We start from the raw sequence: 27877 nt of genomic DNA, 5'->3' as shown, positions 1-27877 counted from the left end.
CTGGCATTAAGAGAAAAGACAGAAAATGATAGTGTAACAAAAGTACAAAGAACAAGTACTATAAAACGTAGAGAAATTAGAGAACTAGAAGTACTAGAGAAATGTAAGGGCAAATCACTGTTCCTTAATAAATGAAAGCACTAAGACTTAGTGTTAAACAATCTCTAAAATAAGGGGGAAATAAAAGACTTAACTTATTTTACAGCTACAAAACAGTAAACTGTCATGATGGGTTTAACGGATTTCACCCACATGCATGAACACCAAAGAGACGGATGTAAAAATTAAAAGTTTTATTTACAGCAAGCAACAATTAAAGTAAAGCTGGTCCAGAAAACTGCTCGGCTGCTCTCGGTGCACTGAGAAGATAAGAGAAGCGTGGTGAGTTCAGGTGACTGGGAAACGGGAGGTTGCGAATGAGAATTAGGTAAACTTACTGGCTCAGTGCGTCCGAACGGGTTGGAGGGGGTTGGTTGGTCCTGGAGTTCTTTCTAACCTATAGATTTGCTTCTCAGTGGAGCTTGGTGGTTCGGAGAGTGGCGTTGGAGGGCGGACAGGGAGGCTTGTCCTTGAAAGCGGCTGAGTTTAGGTGGAACGGCCGGTCGGAGACTTCTGAATGGCTGGCAGAATCTTACAGTAACAGGTGAGGTTTGGCTTTCAGGCATCTATGGGGCAAGATCCCATGACGTCGTGGGAAAAACCAGTGGTCAGGCAACCAGATGTGGAAGGATCCTGAGGAGAACAAAAACCCACAATGAAGCACAACACAACAACAGGCAGATCTCAAGAAAGAGGGAAAACTCAGAGCAAAACTCTGAGGGGCTGGAGGTACCATCTAAGGTTGACACTCTGGCGTCGAAGTACCGGCGTTCCACCCTTCTTATGCTGCCGTCAATTAGATGATCAGCCTCCGGTGAGAGGATGACATCATCAATGAAACCACAGCCCGCCACCTCTCGGACTCCATCTAGTGGGGAGATAACTCAGCAAACCAAAGGACCACCTAAAAAAAACCCAGAACCTAACATAAACAATATATATTGCTCTTTTTTATCTTTATCTTCTAACACCCCCATGACTAAAGTAATAAGCAATAGTCCATATTGAATCACCTCAAAGTTAAGTCTTCAGAAGGCCTCAGTAAATTGCTTGGAGAAAAATAAACTGAGTATGGAATATAATGTGAGGTAATCAGTCCACACAGAACAATGAAAGAAACTTGTATATTGTCAGAGTGAATCATCAAGTTGACACCTCAGAGGAAGTTGACTGAAGTTTATGTATGGGAAGCCACATCAGCAGAGGATGTAGCCATAAGAAAATGATCAGGCTGCTCCAAACATACCTCCTTTCTATTATTAAGAGAATAAAAAAATCATTCACTTCTGGCTCGTTATATTCTCTTGTGCTGCCGGATTCAATGATTCCATGCATGGAAACAAAAGCCACACAGAGTTAACAATCAGAGCTCCACGTCATGCATTTTCAGAATTTATTCCAACATTTAAAAGTATAAAACCCCACTGACAACACAGATACTTCAAACATACTAAAGGTAGATACTATACATTTAAAATAGATTATTACATTTTTTTAGAAACACAAATGCGTAAACAGTGAGAAGCCTCGCTATTCTGGATGTCGAATTTATGACACCGAGGGCTACTGTCCCAATTCTCAATTTTTTTTGAGAATTGCACTCAAGCACTTGAACCCTTCTGTGCCCTGAGTCCATACTTCATAGAGGGGCGTAGGGTGCAGTGTGAGTATTCTGACCGGGCCTTTGAGTCATAGACATAATATAAGAGTAGACCCCGCATTGGCAGCTCCAGCGCAGGAAATACGGCGGCCATCTTGGAGCGGTATACCCTCCTACTTTGCTCAATCAAAACAGCAGAAGATGCCTCAGCACTGAGGGATATTGTTGTTCTGATCGATGGATTATTGATGTGAGGGCTCCACAGACAACATTTCACAAGATGGACATATTATTATTTGTGATTAGAATATTACTTTACTGTATTTATGTCCACCGGCGAGATACCAGCTAATGTTAGCTACAGTGCTTGGTGTAATACGGGTTCAGCCCCGCTATGAAGGCTAACTGAGATTCCGTAAATCTAAAAAAAACAATTATTCTCTAACATTGACTTAGATTATCTGACACAAGAGCCTATATTAGAAATGAAACAATATAACACATATTATAAAACTTATATTATGTGTTATAACATTCACCAGCAAAGTTTACACAGGTGGTCAAGAATAGTCTTGTCTATTTATATGTAAGATATAAATAATATAAATAATAGTAAGATACATCCCAAATCTTCCGTTTTTGTTTTGAAAGTTTCCTAAAGACACGATGTGAGGAAGAAGAGGGAGAAATCTATAAAGAGAGACGGATTCACTGCAGCACGGATGAATCTCACATCGGATTTTGGACTCAATCTCAGCTACGAAGCTGAAGTTGGTTTCCAATTCCAGCTTCCAATAGCTAAAGGGCGATTCCATTTAATTTTTCATTACTTTCCGCATCTTTAATCAACTCTACTTTAAAAACCTATACACTTGAAACTTGGACTGGATTATTCTCTTCTTCAAGCTGAATATTTAAAACCTTGTTTGTGATTTGTGAAACCTTTTTCTGATTTGTGAAAACTCAATAAAGTTAGATTTTCACCATTTTTGGCATCTCTTTCATACTAGAACTGCTCTAATTAATAAACACAACTCCTAGACTCTCCAAACCTGGACTAGATTATTCTGCTCTAATAGCAGAATATTTAAAACCAAGTTTGTGATTTGTGAAACTTCAAAAAAGGGCGATTTCACCACTTTTTTTTATCTTGGTCACACAAGAACTGCTCTATTTCCAAAACTACGACACCTAGACTCTCCAAACCTCGACTGGATTATTCTCAACTAAGAACAGAATATTTAGAACCATATTTGGGATTTGTGAAACCTTTTTCTGATTTGTGAAACTTCAAAAAAGGGCAATTTTGCCCTATTTTTTGGTCTCAATCACACAGGAGCTGCTCTAATTTCAAAATTACAAGATCTAGACTCTTCAAACTTGAACTAAATTATTCTGCTCTAATAGTAGAATATTTAGAATCATGTTTATGATTTGTGAAACTTTTATCCGATTTGTGAAACTTCAACAAATGTTGATTTTACCACTTTTTTTGCATCTGGATCACATGTGGATTGGTCTAATTCCAAATCTACAACACCTAGACACTTCAAACCTGGATCAGATTATTTTCAATTTCAATGAAGCTTTTTTCTGATTTGTGAAACTTCCAAAAAGTGCGATATCACCACTTTTTTTTTTTATCTCAGTCACACGAGAACTGCTGTAATTCCAAATTTAGACTCTTCAAACTTGGACTAAATAATTCTGCTCTAATAGTATAATATTTAGAATCATGTTTGTGATTTGTGAAACTTCACTTAACAGACCCCTGCAAAAGATCTTTCCTTCCAACAGCCATCACCATCTAGAGCCTCAGATCTGTCCTCTCACACACATTCAATTACTTGAATCAAATCTTTTAAACATGACTTTAACTCTTGCCAAATCTAAATCCAATTTTATGTAGGAGGTCCCAAAATCTTCAAATATGTTTTTTTTATATATATTATTATTATTTATTAAAGCTTTTATTATTAGAATATGTTCAGTTTGATCTCCGTCTTTGTTGATCATCTTTAAACTGAATACTTTTTTTTATGCTTTCAACTTATTTATTAGATTTTTATAATCTATATATTTTTGTTTAGGTTTTTTACTTTTAAATTCATTTAGTTTACAGTAAATATTCACATGTTATATTTCTATGTATTGTCGTATGTAGATCCATTCATTATATCTCTGCCTGACAAAATAAAAAACTTTTTTTATTATTGGCTGCCTAATGTGACATTGTTTCTGTCCCAGATTCCACCTCTGATTGGTTGTTAAAATAAAAATAATTAATCTGACTAGTAATGGGAATAAATACTAACATCATTAGTAAGAGTTCATTTAAGTTCAAACTTGTAAAACAGAAGCAGAGAAGCTGATTATGGAACGGGCATCTTGAATGAAAACAGGACGTTTCCAGTGAACAGTGAAGCTGCTCTCAGTGATAAAAAATAATGATTCACTAGAATAATCTTGTCAGTTTGGGTTTCAATGGAAAATATTTAACACAATTAAAGTTAGGTTTTATATTCAGGAGCAAACAAATGCTTAAATCACAGCAGAGCTGCATTAAAATTACTAAAATTGAACCTTTTATTTAATCAATTTACATCAAACTACATAATGTAGTGTAAATTCTTGTACCTCTAATTTTTACATCTCAAAGCTCAAAATGCTTCAATGTCAATGTCAAATTTATTTATATAGCACTTTAAAACAGGTATAAACTGCACCAAAGTGCTGTACAAGAACGACAACACAAATGACAAAACAGTATAAAACAATACATCAATTAAATGCCAAAGAGTAAAAATGAGTTTTAAGAAGTGATTTAAAATGATCCAGGCTGTGGGCAGATCTAATCTGGAAAGGTAAGTTATTCCATAAAACAGGAGCAGCAACAGAAAAAGCTCGATCTCCTTTCCTCTTAAGTCGAGTCCAAGGAACTGTCAGTAATAACTGATTATTTGATCGTAAAGTCCTGGACACAGACCGGAAACTTAAAAGGTCCCGAAGATAAAGGGGGGACTAACCCACTTAAAACTTTATAAGTTAACAAAAGAATCTTCACTTGATAATCTAAAAAGTTTACATAGCCATGTTTAGGGGATGTTAAAAGAAACTGTACTTTGGCTAGGCCGTTCCCAAAGCTTTTTGTTGGCACATTTAGAGCCACATTGAAACATTTGTACCTGGTTTTCTTTATGTCTCTTACTCACAAATATTCAGTTTTCAGGTTTACAGTGTTCTGTACTCACATGTTTGCATGTGGGAGTGTGTTTGTGGGAGATTAGGAGTAGAGAATAGTTTTTATTCTGTTTATTATTTTGACTTTTTTTGGAAAACATACGAGTGTTCTCCTCCACCTCCTCTGCCTCCCTCTCAATATTCTTTATTCTTTCTCCAAGAATGACCAAACTTGGGCTTTGTGAAGAGGACGTTTGTTCTGGGGTGACAAAGAAAAGTTCTAATATGTGATCTCAAATAAAACGACTTTAAAACTTAAATCCGTTCGTCTGAGTTCTTCTGAATAAAAGGTGTGCATCTCGTTACATCTGGCATAAATCTAACATAAAGTAGAAATTCAAACACTCACTTGATCAAAAGCACAATAGATGGTCTGATAATTCCCAGCCTGGGTCTTTCTGCATGGACTTTGCATCTTCTCCCTGTGCATGCGTAGGTTTTCTCTGGGTACTCCGGTTTCCTCCCACAGACCAAAAACATGACTGTCAGGTTACTGAATTGTCTAAATTGTCCATAGGTGTGTGTATGCATGGTTGTGTGTCTCTGTGCTGCCCTGCGGCAGACTGGCGACCTGTCCGCCTCTCGCCCTGAACGTTAGCTGGAGATCGGCACTCTGAGACGGGTCCTGTTTTAATATGCTTATTAAAAATGTTATGATCCAGCTTTTAGTGTATGTCAGATGAACTGTCACGTTGCTCCATACATATCAAGCTTTGAGTTTGAGAATATGGGAAATGTCGCCTGAAGTGGTGGTGGTGGGCCATAATTTAACAGTTTGTATATTTTAAATTAAGGGAAAAAAGTGTTAAATTATGGAATAATTCTGTTGAAAAAATGAGAAAATGTATTGACAGAAAATTACCAGGACATTTCCTTGTTTTTTTAATGGAAAAAATTGAAATAAAATACTGTTAAATTACGGGAAACTTCTGACGGAAATTCTGTAAAAAACACTGAAAATATCCTGGCAGAGAATTACCATGACATTTACTGTATTTTTATATACTTTTTTTTTTAGAATTTCCATCAAAATATTTTCCATAATTTAACAATTTTTATGTCAAATTTACCAATATTTTGTTAACCCAAAACTGAAATTCTCCCTCTTTTTACTCTGTCTTTTGTGATTTATTCACAAACTTTTTTAAAAAAACCTTGGACTTTTCCAAATACTTTTGTCCTCCAAAGCATTGAAGTCTGTGTTCTATACCATATGTTAATTGTAGTGTAAAATATATTAAAGTTAATGTATTTAATATATTCTTAACATAATTTTCAACAAAATTTAATTCTAAGTCTACAGGAAATGTAGTTGTAGAACACAAAACACTTAGTTTGAAAGTAGCTCATGCAAAGTGATGTAAAAATGAAACCATTCTACAATCAATTTGCAGACTTTATTTTGCAATTTAAGACCATAAATTGACATGTCATCTAGTTTTTATAACTAACCTTTACTATTATATATTAAGAACTCAACATATTCTTGAGTTTGCTAATGTTTATCTTCTGTACATCACAACTAATTTATTGCATTTTACTATACAAATTGTCAACATATAAATTAAATGTAAAGCAGTCTTGACTCTAATCTTTGAAGTCAAATAAACAATTTTGTTCAGTTATTATACTATAAGATGGAACATTAAAAAATGCTTTTGAACATGAAAATCATAGTTGTAAACAGGATCAACATAATTCAAAATAAATGCCGAAAGTCGACGATTATTTTGATGAAATACAGGTATAAATATTTTGTTAAAAATCAAATGCTACATAAACCCAGCCGATAACACTTTATTTGAAGGCGGGTGAATAAGACTGACATGACACCGTCATAAACATCTGTCATGAACATGAATATATCTTCATGAATATTTATGAATGTTGTCATAAAGCGTCATTCGGTAAATCATGATACATTTAATACAAAGTTGACATTATTGAAAATGTCTTTGTTTTGACAACTTGACATTAATCTAGACAAAAATGATTAATGATTGATTAATAGTATTCAGCAGGTTGTTTTCTTGTCAGCACAAAGACGGTACTCTTATCTTTCATGATAGTATTATAAAAATAAAGCTGTGGTCAATAAATCCCCACATATGATTTATTTACAATATTAAATAAGTTACCAGTTCAGACACTGCTAGGATCATAGAGCTTTGGAGCTGACGTCACAGCGTATGACGTTTACGTCACTCGCTGAAGTTGGTTTCCATTTCTAGCTTCCAATGGCTAAAGGGCTATTCCACTTAATTTTTTACTACCTTCCGCATCATTAATCGACTGTAGTTTAAAATCTACTATACCTAGACACTTCAAACCTGGACTAGATTATTCTGCTCTAATAGCAGAATATTTAAAACCGTGTTTGGGATTTGTGAAACCTTTATCTGATTTGTGAAAACTCAATAAAGTTCGATTTTCACCATTTTTTGGCATCTGGATCACACTAGAACTGTTCTAATTAAAAAAAAATACAACTCCTAGACTCTTCAAACCTGTGCGAGATTATTCTCCTCTTCAAGCTGGATATTTAAAACCATGTTTAGTATTTGTGAAACTTTTCTCTGATTTGTGAAACTTTAAAAAAGGGTGATTTCACCACTTTTTTATATATATTGGTTACACGCGAGCTGCTCTCTTTCCAAAACTACGACAGCTAGACTCTCCAAACTTCAACTGGATTATTCTCAACTAAGAACAGAATATTTCGAACCATGTTTGGGAGTTGTGAAACTTTTATCTGATTTGTGAAACTTCAATAAAGGTCGATTTTCACCATTTTTTGCATCTGGACTAGAACTGCTCCAGTTCCTAAAATACAACTCATAGACTCTTAAAACTTGGCCTAGATTATTGTGCTCTAACAGCAGAATATTTAGAACCTTGTTTGGGATTTGTGAAGCTCTTTTCTGATTTGTGAAACTTCACTTCACTTAACAGACCCCTGCAAAGGTTCTTTCCTTCCAACAGCCAGCGTGATCGACAATAACTCGTTGAAGAATTAATGAGTTACAACAACATTTAATTTACCATTGGTTAAAGTGGTTAATTAAAGTGGTTTTGAATTATAATTGAATTTGAAAAAAGCCCGCATGGAACATGTATGAATAGTAATCTGATCTTTAGTGAAGTTTCACAAATCACATAAAGGTTTCACAAATCCCAAACCTGGATTAAAATATTCTACTATTGGAGCAGAATAATATAGTCCAGGTTTGAAGACTCTAGGTGTTGTAGTTTTAGAGCTGGAGTAGCTCTCATGTGACCAAGATTCAGAAAACGTCTGAAATCAACATTTATTGAAGTTTCACAAATCAGAAAAAGGTTTCACGAATCCCAAACATGGTTTTAAATATTCCTATCCAATAAGTATTAATCATTATTTATTTATTTGTGTTTGTATAGTTATATAAATATGTATTGATATTACTAAATAATTTAATAAATAAATTATGAATGGCTGTGTGCTCTGTAATATGCTCATCATACATCAGTATCAGAATATTCCATTCCTATTCTATGGGCTCTTTGCACCTAAGGCGTTGACGTCACATCTCCAGGAGCTAATGCGGCTCACTTTTTTCCGCTTTCAGTTACCATGACTGGTAGAAAAGACTAAGTCGTATTTCAGCAATACTATGAACGTTGTCGTCTTCCTAATATAATGGGCTTTTAAGTTTTCGTTAATTTCCAAGCGATCCTGAATTAAGAAGATGGCTTGTAAATATCTGTCACTACCAGCTAACGCCGCACAGCAAAATTTGCAGCCTTCACTTCACTCCGGATCAGCCTAAAACTACCGGGGACACGGATGGTAAATAAAGGAGCCTCCCTGAGTTATTTCCATGGAATCACTTCTATATTCAGCCTGAAAGAGTTTATGGGAACGAGAGAGCAGACCAGAGCCAGAAGCCGAGCAACTGATCCGCCTGAACATACTGCTGTAAACACCGTAATATCTGAGCTCTTCACAAGAAATATGCAAAGGTAATAAAACGAAATAACACGGAGACATGAAGCAACACGGTCATATTTTTCTAAAAGCAGCAACTTTGAACCTGAACAGCTGAACCAGATCTCTGACACCAGAGCTGCGCTACTGTTAAGCTATGAGGCTTGTTGAGCTCCGTCAGGCTTCGGAAGTAAAAAGCCCGAACCGGAACCTCCCCGTTAGTCTGTGACAGTAACGACAATAAACACACATAATATACTTGAAAATAAGATAAATACATTGTCCGTTAGAATGTTTAGATACTTAAATAGCACATTTTACAAGAACAATGTCCGAGAATATTGCCTACTAGCATAAGCTAAGGTTAATGTGTTAGCCCAAAGTTTAAGTAAAACTCACCTTCGTGTCAGTGAATGTATAACGAGGCGAACATCTTAAAACCTTTCTCCAGCTGACTTGTTGGGGCTTCGGATCGATGTACAGACCTTGGCCAAGCCCTGCAGCACCTAATGTAAATGATATTTGTATTGGATCGGAAACAATCGAGCCGCTTTACCCCGAACGCGGAAGCTGAGGCGCAGTATAAAAAAAAACAGTCTCGCAGATTTTTTCAATCCAAGTTACTTAAAATAATTTAGCTATGGTACGAACTTGCTACGTTATTGTCTGTAATGTCCGATCACACGACTGAAACGGTAAAAGGATATAAGACGGACTTTGGTTTCACTATTATCCTGCTTGGAAACAACGTGAGGAGGCTAAGCTATCGGTGCTAACGAAAAGAAGACGAATGTCCTGGTATCAGCGGTGACACGTCTTGATATCACGTTCTCCAAAATCCCCAGATACCTACAAGTTTCCTCCAGACATTTCCTTTCTGGTGAGTGTCTAAATTTGCTTTGTTGGTTTTGTGTCATAATGTTGTTCTATGATTTTGTCCGAGTGTTCTTACGTTCAGTTTCTGTTGTTTAGCTCGGGCTAATATTGTTTATGTAGCATAGTCCGAGTTTTGTCAGTGGACATCGAGGTTATTACATTATTGTGAAGTAAACTATTTTACTAGTGTTATCAAATTTACAGCTTTAATAGCGATGTGTTCTGATATGTCCTCTTAAAGGCAAACCGACGTATGAAATGGATGAGCTCAATCCTGACTGGGGTCCAGCGCTGAATGTGGGTCACTGAGGTAAACGCCACAACATCGGACCGACATGCGCGTCAATTAAAGAGGCGATACAGCAAAACCATCAACAGGTTACTGAGACTGATTTCATTATTTACCCCAGAAGAGATAAATAATGAAAACACAGTAGCAGAGGCAACAGAAGAGGAGCAAGTTGGAGAGGCTGAGGAGGAAACCCCAGGAGAGGAGCTCAGCAAGGCTGCAGACTCTGAAGAGGAACAGGAACCATTTGTGTTGAAATATGTGTACAGTTGGAAGTGGCTGTTCTCTCATTTAATAATTTAATGTATTAAACATTCATGAATCGTTTGATTCAAGCACTTCAAGTTGCATGTAAACGTGAAGAAAAGAATCACATTTTAAGTAACAATTTGATATTTAAATATTCAGGTAATAAACATACATGTAATGAGATTATATTTTTAAATAAATATTTTATGTGATTAAAGTAAACAATTATATAATCAGACATCTGTCAAGACACTGGGTTTTTGGGTTTGTTTTGCTTTTCATTTTATAAACTTTGTGTTTCTATTCACTTAAGTGGTTCATGGTATTTAGTGTAGTTAGAATAATATTATTGCTTTTCCTTGTTTGTCTGAGTCCATGTCAAGCCTTCTTTAATGACTATTCTATTTTATCCTTCTAGTTATTTCTTATTTCAGCCTCCCTGCAGGGTTTCTAGTAATGTTTATTTCTTAATTTGATCACCATAGGTTCAGTTATTGTTCCATGTCTGAGTCTGTATCTTTCTGTGTCATTCTAGTTGGGTTATTTCTTTGTTTAGATCTTCTAGTTTCTCTTGCTCTGTGTTCCTTAGTTCTTATTGTTAGATCAGCCTTGTTTCTACATCCACATAAAGTAAGTCCACTGCCTGCTGCATTTGTGTCCACCGCCACATCATGACACAAACCAGATGAAAGAGCCCATCTTTAAACATTTAATGTGTAATTAAGCAATAAAGGTGACAAATTTTATGAAATAGACCACACTTTGATAAATATTTGTTGTATTTAACATATTTCAGGTAAGTGAACATGTAATGACATAGATCCTGGCCTAGAATTTTATGCAATTGAACATTACGGGTAACAAGTGATGATCATCTGAGGTAATACATTTTATGAATTTTCTTTTTTTTTTTAAATATAATTCTGGTTAAAAAAGGGGTCAAAATGGAATAAAAATATGCCTAATCTATAGTTTAATAGAATAATTGTACACAGATTTTGAGTTAATAGGTTACATGACCTACAAGCTAAGAAAAATAAAACATTTTGACTGCAGAAATAGCTAAAAATATATAAAAGGTGTTCAAATGTAATAAAGGTGAGTGTGCCTCATCTATACAATCTAGTAGAACAATTTCAAGCAGATTGAGTTAATGGGACACAATTTGGAAGCTACTGAAGAAAACATTTAATATTAAAATTATTGAATATGACTTAAAATTTTAATAGAAGATAGTGTGCCTCGTGTAATAGCATGAATGTCCACTTTTTGGTATCAGTTGGTCACAAGACAAAGCATTTATGCACAGAAGTGTTCGGAAATTGACAGCAGCAATGTGAAACTCCGAGCGCTTGTGGAGAGACTTAAGAACAGCTGGCCGAAATTAGCGTTCATAAATCGGATCAACCTTGAGCTGAACGTCTCTTACTCCGTGGAGCTCGGTTTATCCAGTATCCAACTTGAAAACAACTTTACTGCGGTTGGTAACACAATGAAAACACCGGTGTTCTGAATAGTTTGTTTTGGTCTGTGGACCCCAGACATGGCGCCGAGCGACGAAAACGTCATATCCTGTGACGTCAACTCCAAAGCTCTATAGAGCTTTGGAGCGTGACGTCACTGCTCTAGTCGGAGGGGTATCAGCGCCATCTTAGGGGTCCATAGACAACAGTCTCGCAGTATAAAAAAAAACAGTCTCGCAGATTTTTTCAATCCAAGTTACTTAAAATAATTTAGCTATGGTACGAACTTGCTACGTTATTGTCTGTAATGTCCGATCACACGACTGAAACGGTAAAAGGATATAAGACGGACTTTGGTTTCACTATTATCCTGCTTGGAAACAACGTGAGGAGGCTAAGCTATCGGTGCTAACGAAAAGAAGACGAATGTCCTGGTATCAGCGGTGACACGTCTTGATATCACGTTCTCCAAAATCCCCAGATACCTACAAGTTTCCTCCAGACATTTCCTTTCTGGTGAGTGTCTAAATTTGCTTTGTTGGTTTTGTGTCATAATGTTGTTCTATGATTTTGTCCGAGTGTTCTTACGTTCAGTTTCTGTTGTTTAGCTCGGGCTAATATTGTTTATGTAGCATAGTCCGAGTTTTGTCAGTGGACATCGAGGTTATTACATTATTGTGAAGTAAACTATTTTACTAGTGTTATCAAATGTACAGCTTTAATAGCGATGTGTTCTGATATGTCCTCTTAAAGGCAAACCGACGTATGAAATGGATGAGCTCAATCCTGACTGGGTTCCAGTGCTGAATGTGGGTCACTGAGGTAAACGCCACAACATCGGACCAACAGGCGCGTCAATTAAAGAGGCGATACAGCAAAACCATCAACAGGTTAATGAGACTGATTTCATTATTTACCCCAGAAGAGATAAATAATGAAAACACAGTAGCAGAGGCAACAGAAGAGGAGCAAGTTGGAGAGGCTGAGGAGGAAGGAACCCCAGGAGAGGAGCTCAGCAAGGCTGCAGACTCTGAAGAGGAACAGGAACCATTTGTGTTGAAATATGTGTACAGTTGGAAGTGGCTGTTCTCTCATTTAATAATTTAATGTATTAAACATTCATGAATCGTTTGATTCAAGCACTTCAAGTTGCATGTAAACGTGAAGAAAAGAATCACATTTTAAGTAACAATTTGATATTTAAATATTCAGGTAATAAACATACATGTAATGAGATTATATTTTTAAATAAATATTTTATGTGATTAAAGTAAACAATTATATAATCAGACATCTGTCAAGACACTGGGTTTTTGGGTTTGTTTTGCTTTTCATTTTATAAACTTTGTGTTTCTATTCACTTAAGTGGTTCATGGTATTTAGTGTAGTTAGAATAATATTATTGCTTTTCCTTGTTTGTCTGAATCCATGTCAAGCCTTCTTTAATGACTATTCTATTTTATCCTTCTAGTTATTTCTTATTTCAGCCTCCCTGCAGGGTTTCTAGTAATGTTTATTTCTTAATTTGATCACCATAGGTTCAGTTATTGTTCCATGTCTGAGTCTGTATCTTTCTGTGTCATTCTAGTTGGGTTATTTCTTTGTTTAGATCTTCTAGTTTCTCTTGCTCTGTGTTCCTTAGTTCTTATTGTTAGATCAGCCTTGTTTCTACATCCACATAAAGTAAGTCCACTGCCTGCTGCATTTGTGTCCACCGCCACATCATGACACAAACCAGATGAAAGAGCCCATCTTTAAACATTTAATGTGTAATTAAACAATAAAGGTGACAAATTTTATGAAATAGACCACACTTTGATAAATATTTGTTGTATTTAACATATTTCAGGTAAGTGAACATGTAATGACATAGATCCTGGCCTAGAATTTTATGCAATTGAACATTACGGGTAACAAGTGATGATCATCTGAGGTAATACATTTTATGAATTTTCTTTTTTTTTAAATATAATTCTGGTTAAAAAAGGGGTCAAAATGGAATAAAAATATGCCTAATCTATAGTTTAATAGAATAATTGTACACAGATTTTGAGTTAATAGGTTACATGACCTACAAGCTAAGAAAAATAAAAAATTTTGACTGCAGAAATAGCTAAAAAATATATAAAAGGTGTTCAAATGTAATAAAGGTGAGTGTGCCTCATCTATACAATCTAGTAGAACAATTTCAAGCAGATTGAGTTAATGGGACACAATTTGGAAGCTACTGAAGAAAACATTTAATATTAAAATTATTGAATATGACTTAAAATTTTAATAGAAGATAGTGTGCCTCGTGTAATAGCATGAATGTCCACTTTTTGGTATCAGTTGGTCACAAGACAAAGCATTTATGCACAGAAGTGTTCGGAAATTGACAGCAGCAATGTGAAACTCCGAGCGCTTGTGGAGAGACTTAAGAACAGCTGGCCGAAATTAGCGTTCATAAATCGGATCAACCTTGAGCTGAACGTCTCTTACTCCGTGGAGCTCGGTTTATCCAGTATCCAACTTGAAAACAACTTTACTGCGGTTGGTAACACAATGAAAACACCGGTGTTCTGAATAGTTTGTTTTGGTCTGAGGACCCCAGACATGGCGCCGAGCAACGAAAACGTCATATCCTGTGACGTCAACTCCAAAGCTCTATTTAAATATGCTGAACTATGTATTAAAAACATACTTAAATAATACAATTGTTTATAAATGTTGCTTTGATAGATGTTTGAATATGGTTTCCAGTAACAAAAAAGTGTGTTATGATCGATTAAATGCGCTGATACGTCATTGTGCTGCTAAACACATAACGCTGAGTGGAGTGGAGTACCGCTCCAAGATGGCCGCCCTAAATCTCGTAGGCGACAATAGGCGAGAGCGGTGCATGAGGGTCTATCCTTATATTATGTCTGTGCTTTGAGTGGCGTGGCCAGAGAAGGATGCTTGCAGCCGGATGCTCTTTTTCTCATCTTGACAAGTTTCAAAGTTTCGGTTCATCCCATCTGAGACACTGATACAAAAGACAATACGAAAATAATAAACCAACAAAAATCACAGTAGGTAAATGAAACAGATTAAGAGAAACAAAAAACAAAACAAAAACGACAAACAAAACCAAAACCAAAAAAAAAAAGAAAATACTAGCGCCGACACTAATACTTTTCTTTTGAAAATGTTCTTACCGGAAGTCACACGTTCACCGTTGCTACCTAAAGTCTTCACGGAACCAAATGCTAAAATTATTCATTGTTTAGTATTAATATATGTTACTTTTGAGAGATCTGATGTATTTTTCGATTAAGAGAGCGAAAACTGTTCTACATGAAAAAGATTTGGCTGAAATTTTTTGAAATACGTGCTAGGATTTGATCTAAAGTTGCTTTCGGTGTTATGAAGCTTGTTGTTGACCGGACGAAAGACGTTCTAAGGTGGGAATGATCATCAGTTGGAAACTTCTATATTTGAATGTAAAATGGCACTGCACACTAGCCAAGTGAAACTCTAGCTAGTATGGACTCATAAATTTGAGCTACTTACCTTTTAGTTCTGTGCTCCATGAGTGGTACTATCATTTTGTTGATTAGTATTTTAAACATGGTAAGCTATAGTGGAATTTTTCTTGAAAATAGGGTTATATTAATATTTGTCAACCAATTACATGGCATTAGGACCTCCCCTGCCTTGCAGTTATAATATGTTTAACTAGTCCCACTTGTCTCTCTCCTTTCTTACAGATGCCTTCATTTGGGTTTCTGGATAAATTGGAACAATTTTTTCAGACTGGAAAGTTTGGAGAAAATTCATCTAAAAGTTTAAAAAAGGGAATCAAAGCTGCCTGCAAACGATTCATCTACAAAGGTAATCCAATAAGTATTTGGAATGGTGACAAAAGTGAAACTATTCATCTTCAAAAGTGAATAAAGTCAATGAATGAAGCTATTTACCCAATTTATTTCAGTATTAAGATAACACCTCAAATTAGATTGACTGGATTAGTTCAAACTCTTTGGTAAGTTATTTCTTTTTAGTTTAAATTCAAATTCATCAAACAATTATTAGCAGAAACATTTTTACCAGAATGCGGATTAAGCCATTTGACGGTGCTATAAATTTGTTAAAAAGATGAAGGCTAAGCTGTTAAATATTTTTTATTTGATTTTGATTCAGTCTGTTGTGGGTTTCTTTGTGGCAAATACGTGACTCACATAAAACACTGCAATCACTAGCATTGTGTTAAAGATTCAACACAGACTTGATTTAGGGAAAGTTTTTAAGTTGCTCACCAGTTTTCATAATGTACTGCTTAGGTTTGATCTCCCACAACGCATCTCTGTTTTATCTGCTCTTTACATCTATTTTAAGATATAATAAATGGACATTTTAAATGATACACCTCTGTCCACAAGTCAAAAAGAATTAAATCATCCAAACTAGCTGGGACTACAGCTGTAAAATAATCTCTCCTCCAGATGGCCTTTTGATGCGACCTTATCGAGGCCGTCTCCTTCGTGTCGTCAGAAGTGAAAAAGAGATTCGGGAGATTCTGACACGTTACCATGACGACAACAACCATGCCGGCCGAGAACGGGTAGTGAGAGAAATTATGGTGAGTGGAAATTATGTGTCATTTATCTAAAACTGTAGTAAGTGTTAAAAACAGATCTTATCTTCGTGTTTTTCCAGCTGATGTACTACTGGGTTGGAGTGACGGAGACTGTGAAGAACTGGGTCAAAGCTTGCCCGGTTTGTCACAGCCGCCCTCCACCTCCTCCTTTCCAACCAGCTGTTCTGTTCTGCCTGGTTTATGGCTGCGATGCCTCCAGCTACGCTTTCCCTGAGCTCTCCTTTCACAGGTCAGACCTTTAACAATACAACAAAATACTTCTCTCATCACTACATTCCCTGATTTAACAGAATGCTAAATGTTCTCCATCATAATCAGACTTCAATTCAGTTAATTTAATTTCTAAAGAGGGATATTAAATGCATTCAAGAATCTTCAAAAAGTTGCCGTGGATGTGGTTCCTGTGGGAAGAAATCATCTCCAGTAGCAGCCAGTCTTGCAAAGAATCTGAAGAGGTCTCTGACTGAAAACTGGAGCTGTATGACAACAATATTCCACAGCAACACGTCCCTGAAGACACCATCATTTGTTTTCAAATCTCATTTACTCTTTCTGCTCCTTGAAATCTCTGGCCATGTGCTGTGAAAACTGGGCAGAGAGATGTATTTAAATCATTCATCATTTGTGTAATGTTGACAAAAAATCAAAGAGAACCATAAACCCTGTACACAAAGCTGTGTGTTGTTTTTTTAATTCAGTAAAGTTGTGTAGAGGTAATATGGTGCTCTCCTTTATGCCCTGCAGGTTTCCTAAGGTTGAGGAGCAGCGCAAGAAGTGGCTGCAGGTGGCTCAAAGGGACGAAGCCTCGCTACGCACCAACTCCTACATCTGCTCCAGACACTTTGAAATGTCCTGCTTTACACTCACTGAGGAGGGTCAGCTGGTGCTGTCTCCGGATGCTGCCCCAACCTTACTGCCTGTAACAGCCCATGGAAATGAGGTGACAATGTGGTGCTGGAGCATTTTAATCAGTCAGGGCAGGTCATGCAGTAAAATAGATGCTAACAATGATGAGAGAAAATCAATTTGACTTTTCTATATAGTTGTTTTATTGGTAATAACATTTTTATGGTCAAAATCACTGAATTCATATGTGCTGCCGTTGAAATACATGGGATCTATAGTGCTGAGCCCTACAGGTACAAGAGTTGCTCTTCTTCTACTCATTAAGACATTTGAAAACAATTGGAAAATACAGAAAATAAAGGTTGTGTTCTGTCAGATCGTCACACAAACCGACGGCTATATGTGTCAGAGAAGTATATGCTGTGCTTACAATGTGCTTTTATTTAATCAGCAACATAATATTAGAAGTTATATTGTCATACACTTTGTTATCAACAGCTGTATGATATCTCATCTCAAAGGTTAACTAGTCAGACCATCATCAACGAACAGGGATGTTTTCTATGGGGCGTGTTGTAGTTGACTGCAGCTTTAGCTAGCCCCTGCTTTAAATACACTTTGAAACCACGACAATGCATGTATAGTTATAGTCTAGTTATCATTGAAAACAATTTATTGACTTATTTTTATCGTATCTTGTTGACAGCGCCTCTAAATGTCGCAGAACTCTTAATGTGCACAGATTCGTACTCATTGCATGTATGCTTTTCTGACAGCCTATGATGATCTGACAGAACACCAGAATAAAACCATTCAAGGACTCGCCTCCTTGTTAATCATCTTCATTAAAGTTGCCAGATTTTTCAAAATGAAAGGAAAATTAGAGACAAACAAGGATATTTGTTGAGAAGGACAGGTGGATGAACTTCATATGAAATAGAGACAAGATAATACAAGATTTTCAATGTTATTCAGAAAAGAGACATCAGCCAAGAAAAACACTGAAACAAAAAATGAGATTTGTTAGCTTAATCTACATATATCTATATATATTTTGCAACATAGTTGAATTGCATGGAATAGATTAAAGCTTTCATCAGTTAATGTCAGCACTGAAATAAAGGGTTCCATATTGGATCTTGGATCTGTACATCCAGTTCTGGGGGAGTCGGGCCTCATTGATCCTGACTGTCATCACACATCACAGAGTTTAATGATGCATTTGACATTGGTGGGTCACTTAAGGATACCATTAATGATTGCTCCTTTCTGTGGTGTCAGATTATAGCACATTTCCTCCATGTCTTGTTGACTTTGTACATAAAAAAAACTGAATATTAACAATGGTATTAAAAATAAGACCTGAATTGGACTTAGGGATAGGGATGTTTGGTAAATCCATATTAGGTAATTCTCCTTGATGTTCAGGTGTCTGTGGAGTCAGGTGAAAATTTCAGGTATTCCAACATATGGAAAGATGAACTCAAAGGAGCCGCTGCTGCTGCTGCTGCTGCTGCAGTCATCGACCACAGCGCTCATCCTGTCAGTCTGTCTGAAGCAGCTCTGCAGCTTCAGGAACATCAGTACTGCCTGCCAGGCCCAGCACCAGACTGCAGGGCTGCCAGAATAGTGAATGAACACCGGAGGAGGACAGCTGTTGAGCCAGGCTTCATTACTTACAACCATATTGCCAGGTATAACCATTGAATAACAACAGAGGACCAATGCAATGTTTAATTTCATTTTATCCTGTTGGTTTATCACCATACTGCAGGTACTTAAGTACCAGGGTTCTACCTATGCAGGGCAAAAGAAGCAGGTCAGCTTTAAAAAGAATGGCCAAGCGTTTTAGTCTGATAGGTAAGTGGAGACAACACCAGGCTGGAATATCTCTGACTCATACATTATTATAATTATTTCATTTTTGAAGAAGTAAAACAGGGATTCAATTTTCTGTTTCAGATGGGCTGTTGATGTACACCAGAGTCTCTCCGCCCCTCAGAGTACCACGCAGCAGAGAAGAGGTCAATTAAATACCAATGGATTAATCAGTATTACGTAGGATTTATAACAGGAGGCGTTTCCTTAATATTACATACTCGAGGTGTGCAGACTGGAAGTTGCTATGCTACGATCTCAAATAGGCACAGAACCACGAAGCACCAGACTGCTAAAATGTGTTTTATATTTTAAACAAGAAATGTTGCAAATCCAGATACATAGTTATACAGCAACACAAACCTCAAGTCTGAATAAGAATGAATTATATTGTTATTGTGCAGGAAAGAAAGCACAACGAAATTTAAAAAATAGCAACTCTCGAAGGCAAGTTAAATGACTGAATAAAAATAATAATAAATAATAAGTCTAACATTTACAAAGAAGTGTAACATGAACAAAGCTGAAAGCTGTCATGTCTTCCAGGTCAATTCCATCCTTCAGCAATTCCATGACAACCAGGGCCACTATGGGCAGGGAATCTGCCAGAGACAGATCTCTAAGCACTACTACTGGGGGAGCCTGAGTCGAGACCTGGCCAGCTGGATCTCCAGCTGCCAGACGTGTGTCAACAGATCTAAAAGGAAGATGATTCGCTGCAGTGTCTCCAAGTGCACCAACCGCTGTGGCCCAGTGGAGAGAAAACTCGGACTTATTTTCCACAGGTATGACTTCACAGCACAACTAAAATCTGTTATTTCATTTATTTTCTTGGAAAAACCTTAACCATGTTGTGCTTTTCTAATTACCTTCAAAGTAGTTGTTATTTCTGTATTTTTATTGGTGTTTTTGAGCAGGTATTTTATTTACAATTGAACAGAACATTGATGAATTTGAACTGCAACAGTTAAAAAAAAGAAGCTGACTAATCAAAGTAAAAAGTACCCTGCAAAAGTTGGTTTTGAGGGAAATGCATACAAATCTCATCAGTACCAGGCAAAATGTTGCCCATATCTGTAATCATCAACATGACACAGTCACACCTGTCTTCCATAGACACGGTTAGGGACAGAGAACATCTCAATGCAGCTCAATGTGCTGTTTATCCACCATCATTGGTGGCCACGGTATCTAGCCTTAGCATTCATAGCAGGTGAATGTTATATCTCAGTGGTCCCCAACCTTTTTATTACCGCAGACCGGTCAAGACTTGGAAATTTTGCTGGGGGGGTCGTGAACCGTCAGATAAGGCTTCTGCATGTTGGTGTTCCCGCTAAATCCTGAATATGCCCAATTTGGGTTGTCTTGGCCTTTTTATCGCAGCCTGTCGGGTTTTCCCTGACTGGGAAAGAGAATACAACCTGTTGAATGTGACAGTTAGCCAATCAGAAAGCGCGGTGACTTAAGAACAGAGGGGAATCCCAAACAGCTGATATATCGCGCAACTGAGAGTCCGGTGGATATCAGAGATGATAGTGGAAATGTTTATTATTATATGTAAAGGTCATTATTATATATGTTTATGTTTATTCAGTTAAAAGTGAAAAAAAAGTCACCTCCAAATCATAGTGCAGCAAATAGAGCGGCTGCTCCGGTCGTCTTTTATCCACGCCTTTTCTTTTTGTTTCTTTTATCTCTTAAAATGTCTCCACAAACTGTCACTATTGCTTCTACATCGTCATCCGTGTTTGGTTATTCTAAATTCCCGTATGCTATGTTGGGGGTTTTGTGGATTTTCTTCCGGAATCGCAATGTTCGTGACTGGAATCGGTTCGTGTTGCTCCTGCCGTGTGGCTGAACACGAACTGATCAAACCTGTTTTACTAATATCAGCTCTGTGATCACAGAGGTTTGGAGAATCAGCCGACATCCTTAAATCTTGCCGTCTAAACCAGACTTAAGACTCACAAGCTCTACTCATCTCCTCTCGACCACTGCCAAAACGCTCTCTGACTCTGGTCGCTATGGTAACGTTACATATCCCTTCAAAATAAGATACAGATGCGCCACAAAAACGAACATTTTACTTTCATGAAAATTTTATCTCACGATAATGACTAACGGAGCCCTGAGTTTGTTTCTCTGCAACGAGACGGTCCCATCTGGGAGTGATGAGAGACAATGACACCCGAGGTGTTGCTTATATCCACAGCCTGCTTGGTCTCTATGTAGCGAAGCAGTTTGAAGCTTCTTTGCCTCATTAGCAGCCGGTCGCCGCATGTTACGCAGAGCGGCTTGTAATGTGGGACTGGTCCGGGATAAATCCATCCTCCTGTCTCTTCTCTGGGCCTTTTCCCCTTTGCAAAGAAACTTTCCAAAGACACCTGATCTGTTTCTTACTCATTTTGTTGTTTGTAGGCTCAATGTTGGCACGCAAGTAACCGAGAGAATCCGGTTAAAGGGTTTTCAAAATTAAAGATCCTCCAGACTCAAATAATACAAAAAATGGAAATATTTAATTCTTTCTTGCGCGACCAGGTACCAGTTGGTTGGGGACCACTGCTATAGATGGTTTGTTTGTAAACCATCTATAGAGTAACACAGAGAAAGAGGGAGGGTATAAGCAGCACATACACAAGGATAACTGACAGTGCTGAGATCTTCCTCTGATTGGTTGTTTTTGGTGGAGTTGTGTATTCCTGCAGATGGCAGTAGAGAGGAGGCAAAGGAGCCAATTGTTTTTACAGCTTATCTGTGTCAGAGTGTTCTATCGGGACATACACTCTAAAAAGAAATTAGTTGGACCAACTTAATTGAATTGCTTCAATTGGTAGCAAGCAATTCAATTAAGTTTATCCAACTTAATTTATTAAGTTTAACCAATTCAATATATTATAATCATCCAACTCAATTTGTTAATTTTCTTTAACAAATTTATTAATTATGTTTAAGATGACAAATCTAAGTCAGTCTTACTCAAAGAAGTAAATTAATAAAGGATATCTTTTTTCAAAGGGTTTTTGCTGAGGCAGCCTTTATTTGAGCATAGTTATTCAGGAGAGTGGTTAATGACAGAGAGGAAGATCTGCGGCTAAGGTCATCAGGTTGGGCATCGAACCTACGAAGGCTGCGTCGGGGACTGGGGACTCGGGTCCTCCTTATGTGGATTGTGCTCTACCCCTGCACCATCACAGCACCCTGGTTGGTACAGAATCTGTTCCTGGTAAGCTTGAGTCATGGTGTCAGACAGGATACAAATATGGTATTGAACTTAATTCTTTCAAGTAAAGTCAAAGTAAAAAGGTCCTTTAAGGAAAAGATTTGTAACTTTTAAGTTAGAGTGTAATTAGAGGACACTGTAAAAAGAGTATTAGGCTGCAAACTAAGAAGTTATAAAATATTTAGTTTGGAACTACTTAAAAGTTTGAGTTAACTTTTTGTAGAATTAAGTCAAAGAGATTTAAAATGTTTATTAGAACAAAATAAATGATTTGAGTAAGACTGACTTAAATTAGTCATGTTAACCCCCCCTATGAATTAAGTTATAAAAACTTAGCAAATTGAGACTTAATAAATTGAGTTGGTCAGACATAGGATGCGAAACTGGCTTTGAACTGAATTGTTTTAAGTAAAGCCAAAGTGAAAAGTTCCTTTAGGTTAAAGATTTGTAAGTTTTGAGTTAATTGAACACAAAAAATAAGTTGTCATAGCAAAAGCAAAAGAATTAAGTGAAATTAATGTAAATAAGTCCAGAAGATGAACTGGAGCCCAAATACACTTTTTAGAGTGTAGTGATAGTTTTACAGCTTTAACAAATATGTAAAAAACACAACAACAAAAAAACAAGTTGTTTATAAAAGCTACCTACTGCTCCTTCAAAAACTCCATTTCATCACCATTAAAGAGTTTACTCAGCTGATTATTATTCAGTTTGCCTGACTAATAGTAATCCGTTTTCGTAAGAGATAAGATTTTTTATTTGTCTTTATGTTTCTAGAACATGTCAACATTGGAGTGGTACCCTCAGTGATGAATAGATCAATAAATGAAGTCTTAATCAGTCCTTAGGGTGCAGCAAATGGGTGTGAGTATATCTGCAGGGGGGCTGCACAGTGACGCATTTGGTAGAGCTGTTGCCTTGCAGCAAGAAGGTTCTGGGTTCAATTCCCGGCCCCGGTCTTTCTGCATGGAGTTTGCATGTTCTCCCTGTGCATGTGTGGGTTTTTTCTGGGTACTCCAGTTTCCTCCCACAGTCCAAACACATGACTGTCAGGTTAATTGGCCTCTCTGTGTTGGCCTGCAACAGACTGGCGACCTGTCCAGGGTGATCCCGCCTCTCGCCCGGAACGTTAGCTAGAGATAGACAGCAGCAACCCTCCCGACCCCACTAAGGGACAAGGGTGTAAAGAAAATGGATGGATGGATGGATGTATCTGGAGGGTGGCAGAGGGGATGGAAGGTGAACAGCTCTTGGGGAAAAAGCTGATCCTTAGCCGCATGGTTATGCTCTTTTATGTAACCTGTGCCATTTCCCAGCGGTACAACAGTTTGTGACTTGGGTGATCAGCAGCAATACAACTGGCCTTTCTTTGCGGTCTGCCAGTGTAATTTAGGTCCAGGTTTGATAACTGACTCCTCATGATCGACTGAGGATTTGGTCTGGATGATCACCATCCAGACCAAATCTTTCTTTTCCTGGTCTGTGTAGTTGCCGTAACCCACAGTCATACTGAGTCACAGCTCTATAGAGGTTTATGAGCAACTGAGGGGGCAGTCGAGCCCTTTTCAGTTTCCTGAGGAAGAAGAGTCTTTGTTGCTTCTGAGGTGATGTGGATGCCCAGGAGTTTGATGTTGTCCACGCACTCCAACACCTCCCCTTTTTTCAAAAAGGGGAGGTAACAGATGGGTGTACTGTCCTCCTGGATCTCCTGTAGTCCACTATGATATCCTCGGTCTTGCTGGTGTTGAGCACCAGCTTGTTCAGTAAATACCACTTGGACAGGTGCTGGATGTACCACCTTCTATGGTGGTATCGTCTGCAAACTTTAGAGGAGTGTATAGCTACTAGGGCTGTTGTAAATAAATATTTTAGTAATCGAGTAATCTATCGATTATTCTTACAATTAATCGAGTAATCGGATAAAAAAATGATAAAATAAAACATTGGTAAATCTAACATAACAGCACTATTGCGATCAAATACCAGCATCAGTCCAATTGCTCATATCTGAACTTCCCATTAATCTGCAATAATAATAGCTCACTTTCTAAGTTAACCTGAAGAAAAGTTATACAGAAATCTGAAAATATATTAAATTTAATAATAAAGAGACAGGCTCACAAATACGCTTATATTAAAAAAAAAGTCTATATCCAGCTTATGCATTCATCTCCAGTCAATTTAATAGATAAACTCTTACCTTGTCCAAACATTTATAGCTTTTCTGTTCATGGTAGTGACGGAATTTGGCTCCTTAGTTTGTCACAAAAACTCAACTACCAGCTCTTTACCACCATGATGTGCTTCGCCACACATTTGTTGAAACCGGGATGATATGAAATTAAAAAAAAACTGCAATTACAGATGGAATGAAAACAAGTCGAGGAATATTATACGATCAGATAAGGCTAAGTTATAGCTGCTGAGTGTTGTTGTGTTGTTCACTAGCGATTGGATTCCTTTGAACAGTTAGTGGTAGGAATCACTCCAGTTAGTCAGAACTGTCCTTTGTTTTTTATGACTTTTCTTGGTTATGAATGATGCTCTTGCTTCCAGGCCAACGGCAATTGTTATTTTATTTAAAAAGATATTAAACTAAATTAAATAAATACAATTGATAGAAATGGGTTAATTATTTTTAATGCCGCAGAATTTTTTTTTGAAAAGAAAGAAGCACAATCAAGTTGCTAGATGTTATTAATGCACACAACACATGGTAGTAAAGAACAACTTCTTTTTTGCTTCCCTGTATTTGACATAATTGGAAATCTTACACTCCACACTTTCAGAATCTGTAAATAACTCAAAATGTCCCAGTAGACGGGTTCATGGCTTTGTTGTGGCCAGTCACATTTATCAAACAGCACCACTCATTAGGATGAACAAAGAAAACAACAATATGTGAGGTAAGAGAATAATATTTTCATTTCAGGTTGCATCGTATATTAAGATGTGTTATGGCGGGGGCAGTTTCAGGTTAGGTGGTGGTGACTGTTAAATGGGTTAAGTGGTCCTCAGCCTGAAAACGTTTGAGAAACACTGGTCTAGATGAACAGGAGGATTTCTTCCTCTGCCATCACTGATGTCAGATCTAGAGAAGAAACTTTTCAATGTATCAAGAAGAGAGGGATCCCCACTGATTCACTGGCGGGTGCTCTTCTAGTCTGCCATAGTCCTGAGTCCTTCACACATGTTCTGCAGGTTGTTGTTATTGGCAACAATAACAACCATTGCTTCTCAACGCGTTGCGTGTACCTAAGTTTTTCCAGCCATATTCTTTTTTCAGACCTCTTTCAGGCATTACTGTAAGCTAGCCTGTTAGATTACCTGTAGGCATCATCACAGGCTCTGAGCAGGGACTACACAGTTCCACCAATCCACGGCTCCTGATTAGATAAAAACCTTGACAGTTTTAGTGGGTAGGACAGCATTGGTGCACAACTGCACATAAGACTGAACAGCAGATGTATAGCTCTCTACATCTGAACCTTCTTTGAAAACCTCCCATTAAGTAAGCTCAAAACAGTCCTGGACTCAGGAGGAGGACAAGTGGTGTTTTTGGCCTGTCACCACAATTCCAAAATACCCTTTCAAATGGGAAGCTACACACAGGTACACACAGATGGTTTTTTGCCAGTCGTTTCACATTCGGGAATATTTCTTCATGGCCTTTGAAATAAATTTGTCATACTGCTACATTTTGTGGCAATGGGTTTCTGACACGTTTTGCAAATGTTGTGTTTTCTTTTTTCAAACGTGTTTTCTTCCACATCCTCCTTAGAAAATCCAAACCATAGCCAGATTACTGAACCAGTGCTGTTACTCTTCGGAACTAGTTCATCTGACTCTATTTCTTTCTCACTTAGCCTCTCACCTGAAACTCCCGCTGTCGCCATATCTACTCCTATCTCTTAGTCTATATGCGCATCTCCAAGCAGCGTGTCAGGCAAAAAATTTTCAGGTTGGGAGAGAGGGATTGGGGGCGGGCGGATTAGTGATGCATTCGTGCCGTATCAGATATACAACACTGGCAATTTATTCTCGATGGTTGTGAGAGAGCCATTTTAACTATCATAAATTGAAAATCTCGTGATACATTGAGTATACTCATTAGATCACCCAGACCTAGTCCTAGAGACGTAATATTCAAGCCACTATAGAATGACTTTGCTCTCGGTGAAGGCGGACGCTTTTTTCCTCTGCTCCCTCCCTGCCCATGCCTGCCCTGCTTGCTCTGTTTTTTTGTCTTGTCTTTTTCTATATTTTTGGAGCCTTTATTTGCACATCCTCTGAATCTACAAATTATGGATCTGGTCAACCGATCTCTCAATGCAATTGATCAAATTTACTCGAGAAGTCTGGGCACAGGAGAGCCCTCTTGTCCTGCAGGGACACACCCGGCAGGATTCACCCTGGATTTATTCATGATAACAGGATTTCTGCTGTTTGGAACTTGCAGATTCCTGGCTTATCGACAAATTTGTGACAGACTTGGCCGAACTAACAAACTCTCAGACTGTTGGTGTGGACAGAGATGAGGACTCTAAAACTCACTAACGAGTTGGACTCGATCTTGGAGAAGTTACTAGTTTCGGTTCAGTGGAACGACCAAACTATTTTGAATGATTGGGAACTAAGATGTATTGGAGAGACTTTAGGGAAGATTGAAATTTATAATCTACCCGTCCTAAGACATTCTGTATCTGAATTGGCTTTCCCCGTGTGGCCTTGGAAGGGTTGCATATCTCTAATCTCCTTGAAGATATGCAAACACAACGCTCCTTCCCACCTCACCCCCTCCTGTTTTCCATGCAGCTGTGGAGCTGAGCGCTCCCAAGGACATCATGCCTGGATAACAAACACCTCTCTCGGACTTTGCCAGGAGGCTGAGCAATGTGGTTTCATGGCCCTTTGATGTCACCGCCTTCACTCATGTCTTTGTTTGGCCCCTTTGTTTTGTCTGAATGTTGCCATCTGCCCTAATGTGTCCTTTCCTCTTTTTTGTTTTATTTTGTTAGAAACGGTGGAGTACTCACTATTTATCCCAGAAAAGGATTATTTTAGTTTATTAGTCATATCAGAAATTGTGGAGTACGCACTATTTAGATCAATATTATACAGCCCAGAAATGGAATCAGAATTAGAATCAGAATAACTACGTACTTAGAATCCAGAAATAAATAACAGGAACAGTACTTTTATATTACTACTTTTTAAAAACTGTAGCTACTCACTTTACCCCAGATAAGGATTTAGATTAGTCACTCTTTAGTTTATTCTCCTTTTTTTGCTTCTTTTCTTCTTTTTCTTTCCTTTAGTGTGTTATTTTGTTTGTATTTCCTTTTAATTCATGTAAAACACTTTGAATTGCCTTGTTGCTGAAAATGTGCTATATAAATAAAATTACCTTACCTTACAAAGTAGCAATAGAACCACCACAGTCAATTCTGCGTGATGGAGACTTTAAAGATGGCCACTTTCCAGACTTTCACGTTAGTTTATAAGTTACATAACTTGATGTATAAATATTTC

General features: G+C 37.5%; 1 protein-coding gene and 3 long non-coding RNA genes across 4 annotated transcripts in view; 3 read left to right on the top strand and 1 right to left on the bottom strand.

Moving 5' to 3' along the window:
- Nucleotides 1–278: 278 nt before the first annotated feature.
- On the bottom strand, nt 279–5742 carry LOC148152684 (uncharacterized). Its single transcript, XR_015761958.1, has 4 exons — nt 5289–5742; nt 833–1003; nt 438–732; nt 279–359 (listed from the first exon to the last, which is right to left on the bottom strand). It is a non-coding gene; the product is annotated as an uncharacterized LOC148152684 (long non-coding RNA).
- A 3739-nt stretch (nt 5743–9481) lies between these two features.
- On the top strand, nt 9482–10555 carry LOC148152683 (uncharacterized). The gene is made up of 2 exons (XR_015761949.1): nt 9482–9783; nt 10021–10555. It is a non-coding gene; the product is annotated as an uncharacterized LOC148152683 (long non-coding RNA).
- A 1363-nt stretch (nt 10556–11918) lies between these two features.
- Nucleotides 11919–13071, top strand: LOC148152682 (uncharacterized). Its single transcript, XR_015761950.1, has 2 exons — nt 11919–12296; nt 12534–13071. It is a non-coding gene; the product is annotated as an uncharacterized LOC148152682 (long non-coding RNA).
- Nucleotides 13072–14433: 1362 nt separating this feature from the next.
- Nucleotides 14434–27877, top strand: part of LOC106911292 (uncharacterized) — a 42912-nt gene continuing 29468 nt past the window's right edge. Inside the window, exons 1-9 of the mRNA XM_088002578.1 lie at nt 14434–15205; nt 15512–15635; nt 16247–16383; nt 16461–16630; nt 17146–17341; nt 18676–18941; nt 19022–19107; nt 19210–19271; nt 19672–19910. Of these exons, the coding sequence (XP_087858704.1) occupies nt 15512–15635; nt 16247–16383; nt 16461–16630; nt 17146–17341; nt 18676–18941; nt 19022–19107; nt 19210–19271; nt 19672–19910 (1280 nt within the window). The 5' untranslated portion in view covers nt 14434–15205. The remainder of the gene's footprint in view (nt 15206–15511; nt 15636–16246; nt 16384–16460; nt 16631–17145; nt 17342–18675; nt 18942–19021; nt 19108–19209; nt 19272–19671; nt 19911–27877) is intronic.

Source organism: Poecilia mexicana, unplaced genomic scaffold, assembly GCF_051168715.1.
Source record: "Poecilia mexicana isolate PSO_F unplaced genomic scaffold, ASM5116871v1 scaffold_22, whole genome shotgun sequence".
In the NCBI taxonomy this organism is placed as follows: domain Eukaryota; kingdom Metazoa; phylum Chordata; class Actinopteri; order Cyprinodontiformes; family Poeciliidae; genus Poecilia; species Poecilia mexicana.
Note: the sequence above shows the minus strand (reverse complement) of the source record. Positions and strands in the feature narration are given on the sequence as shown.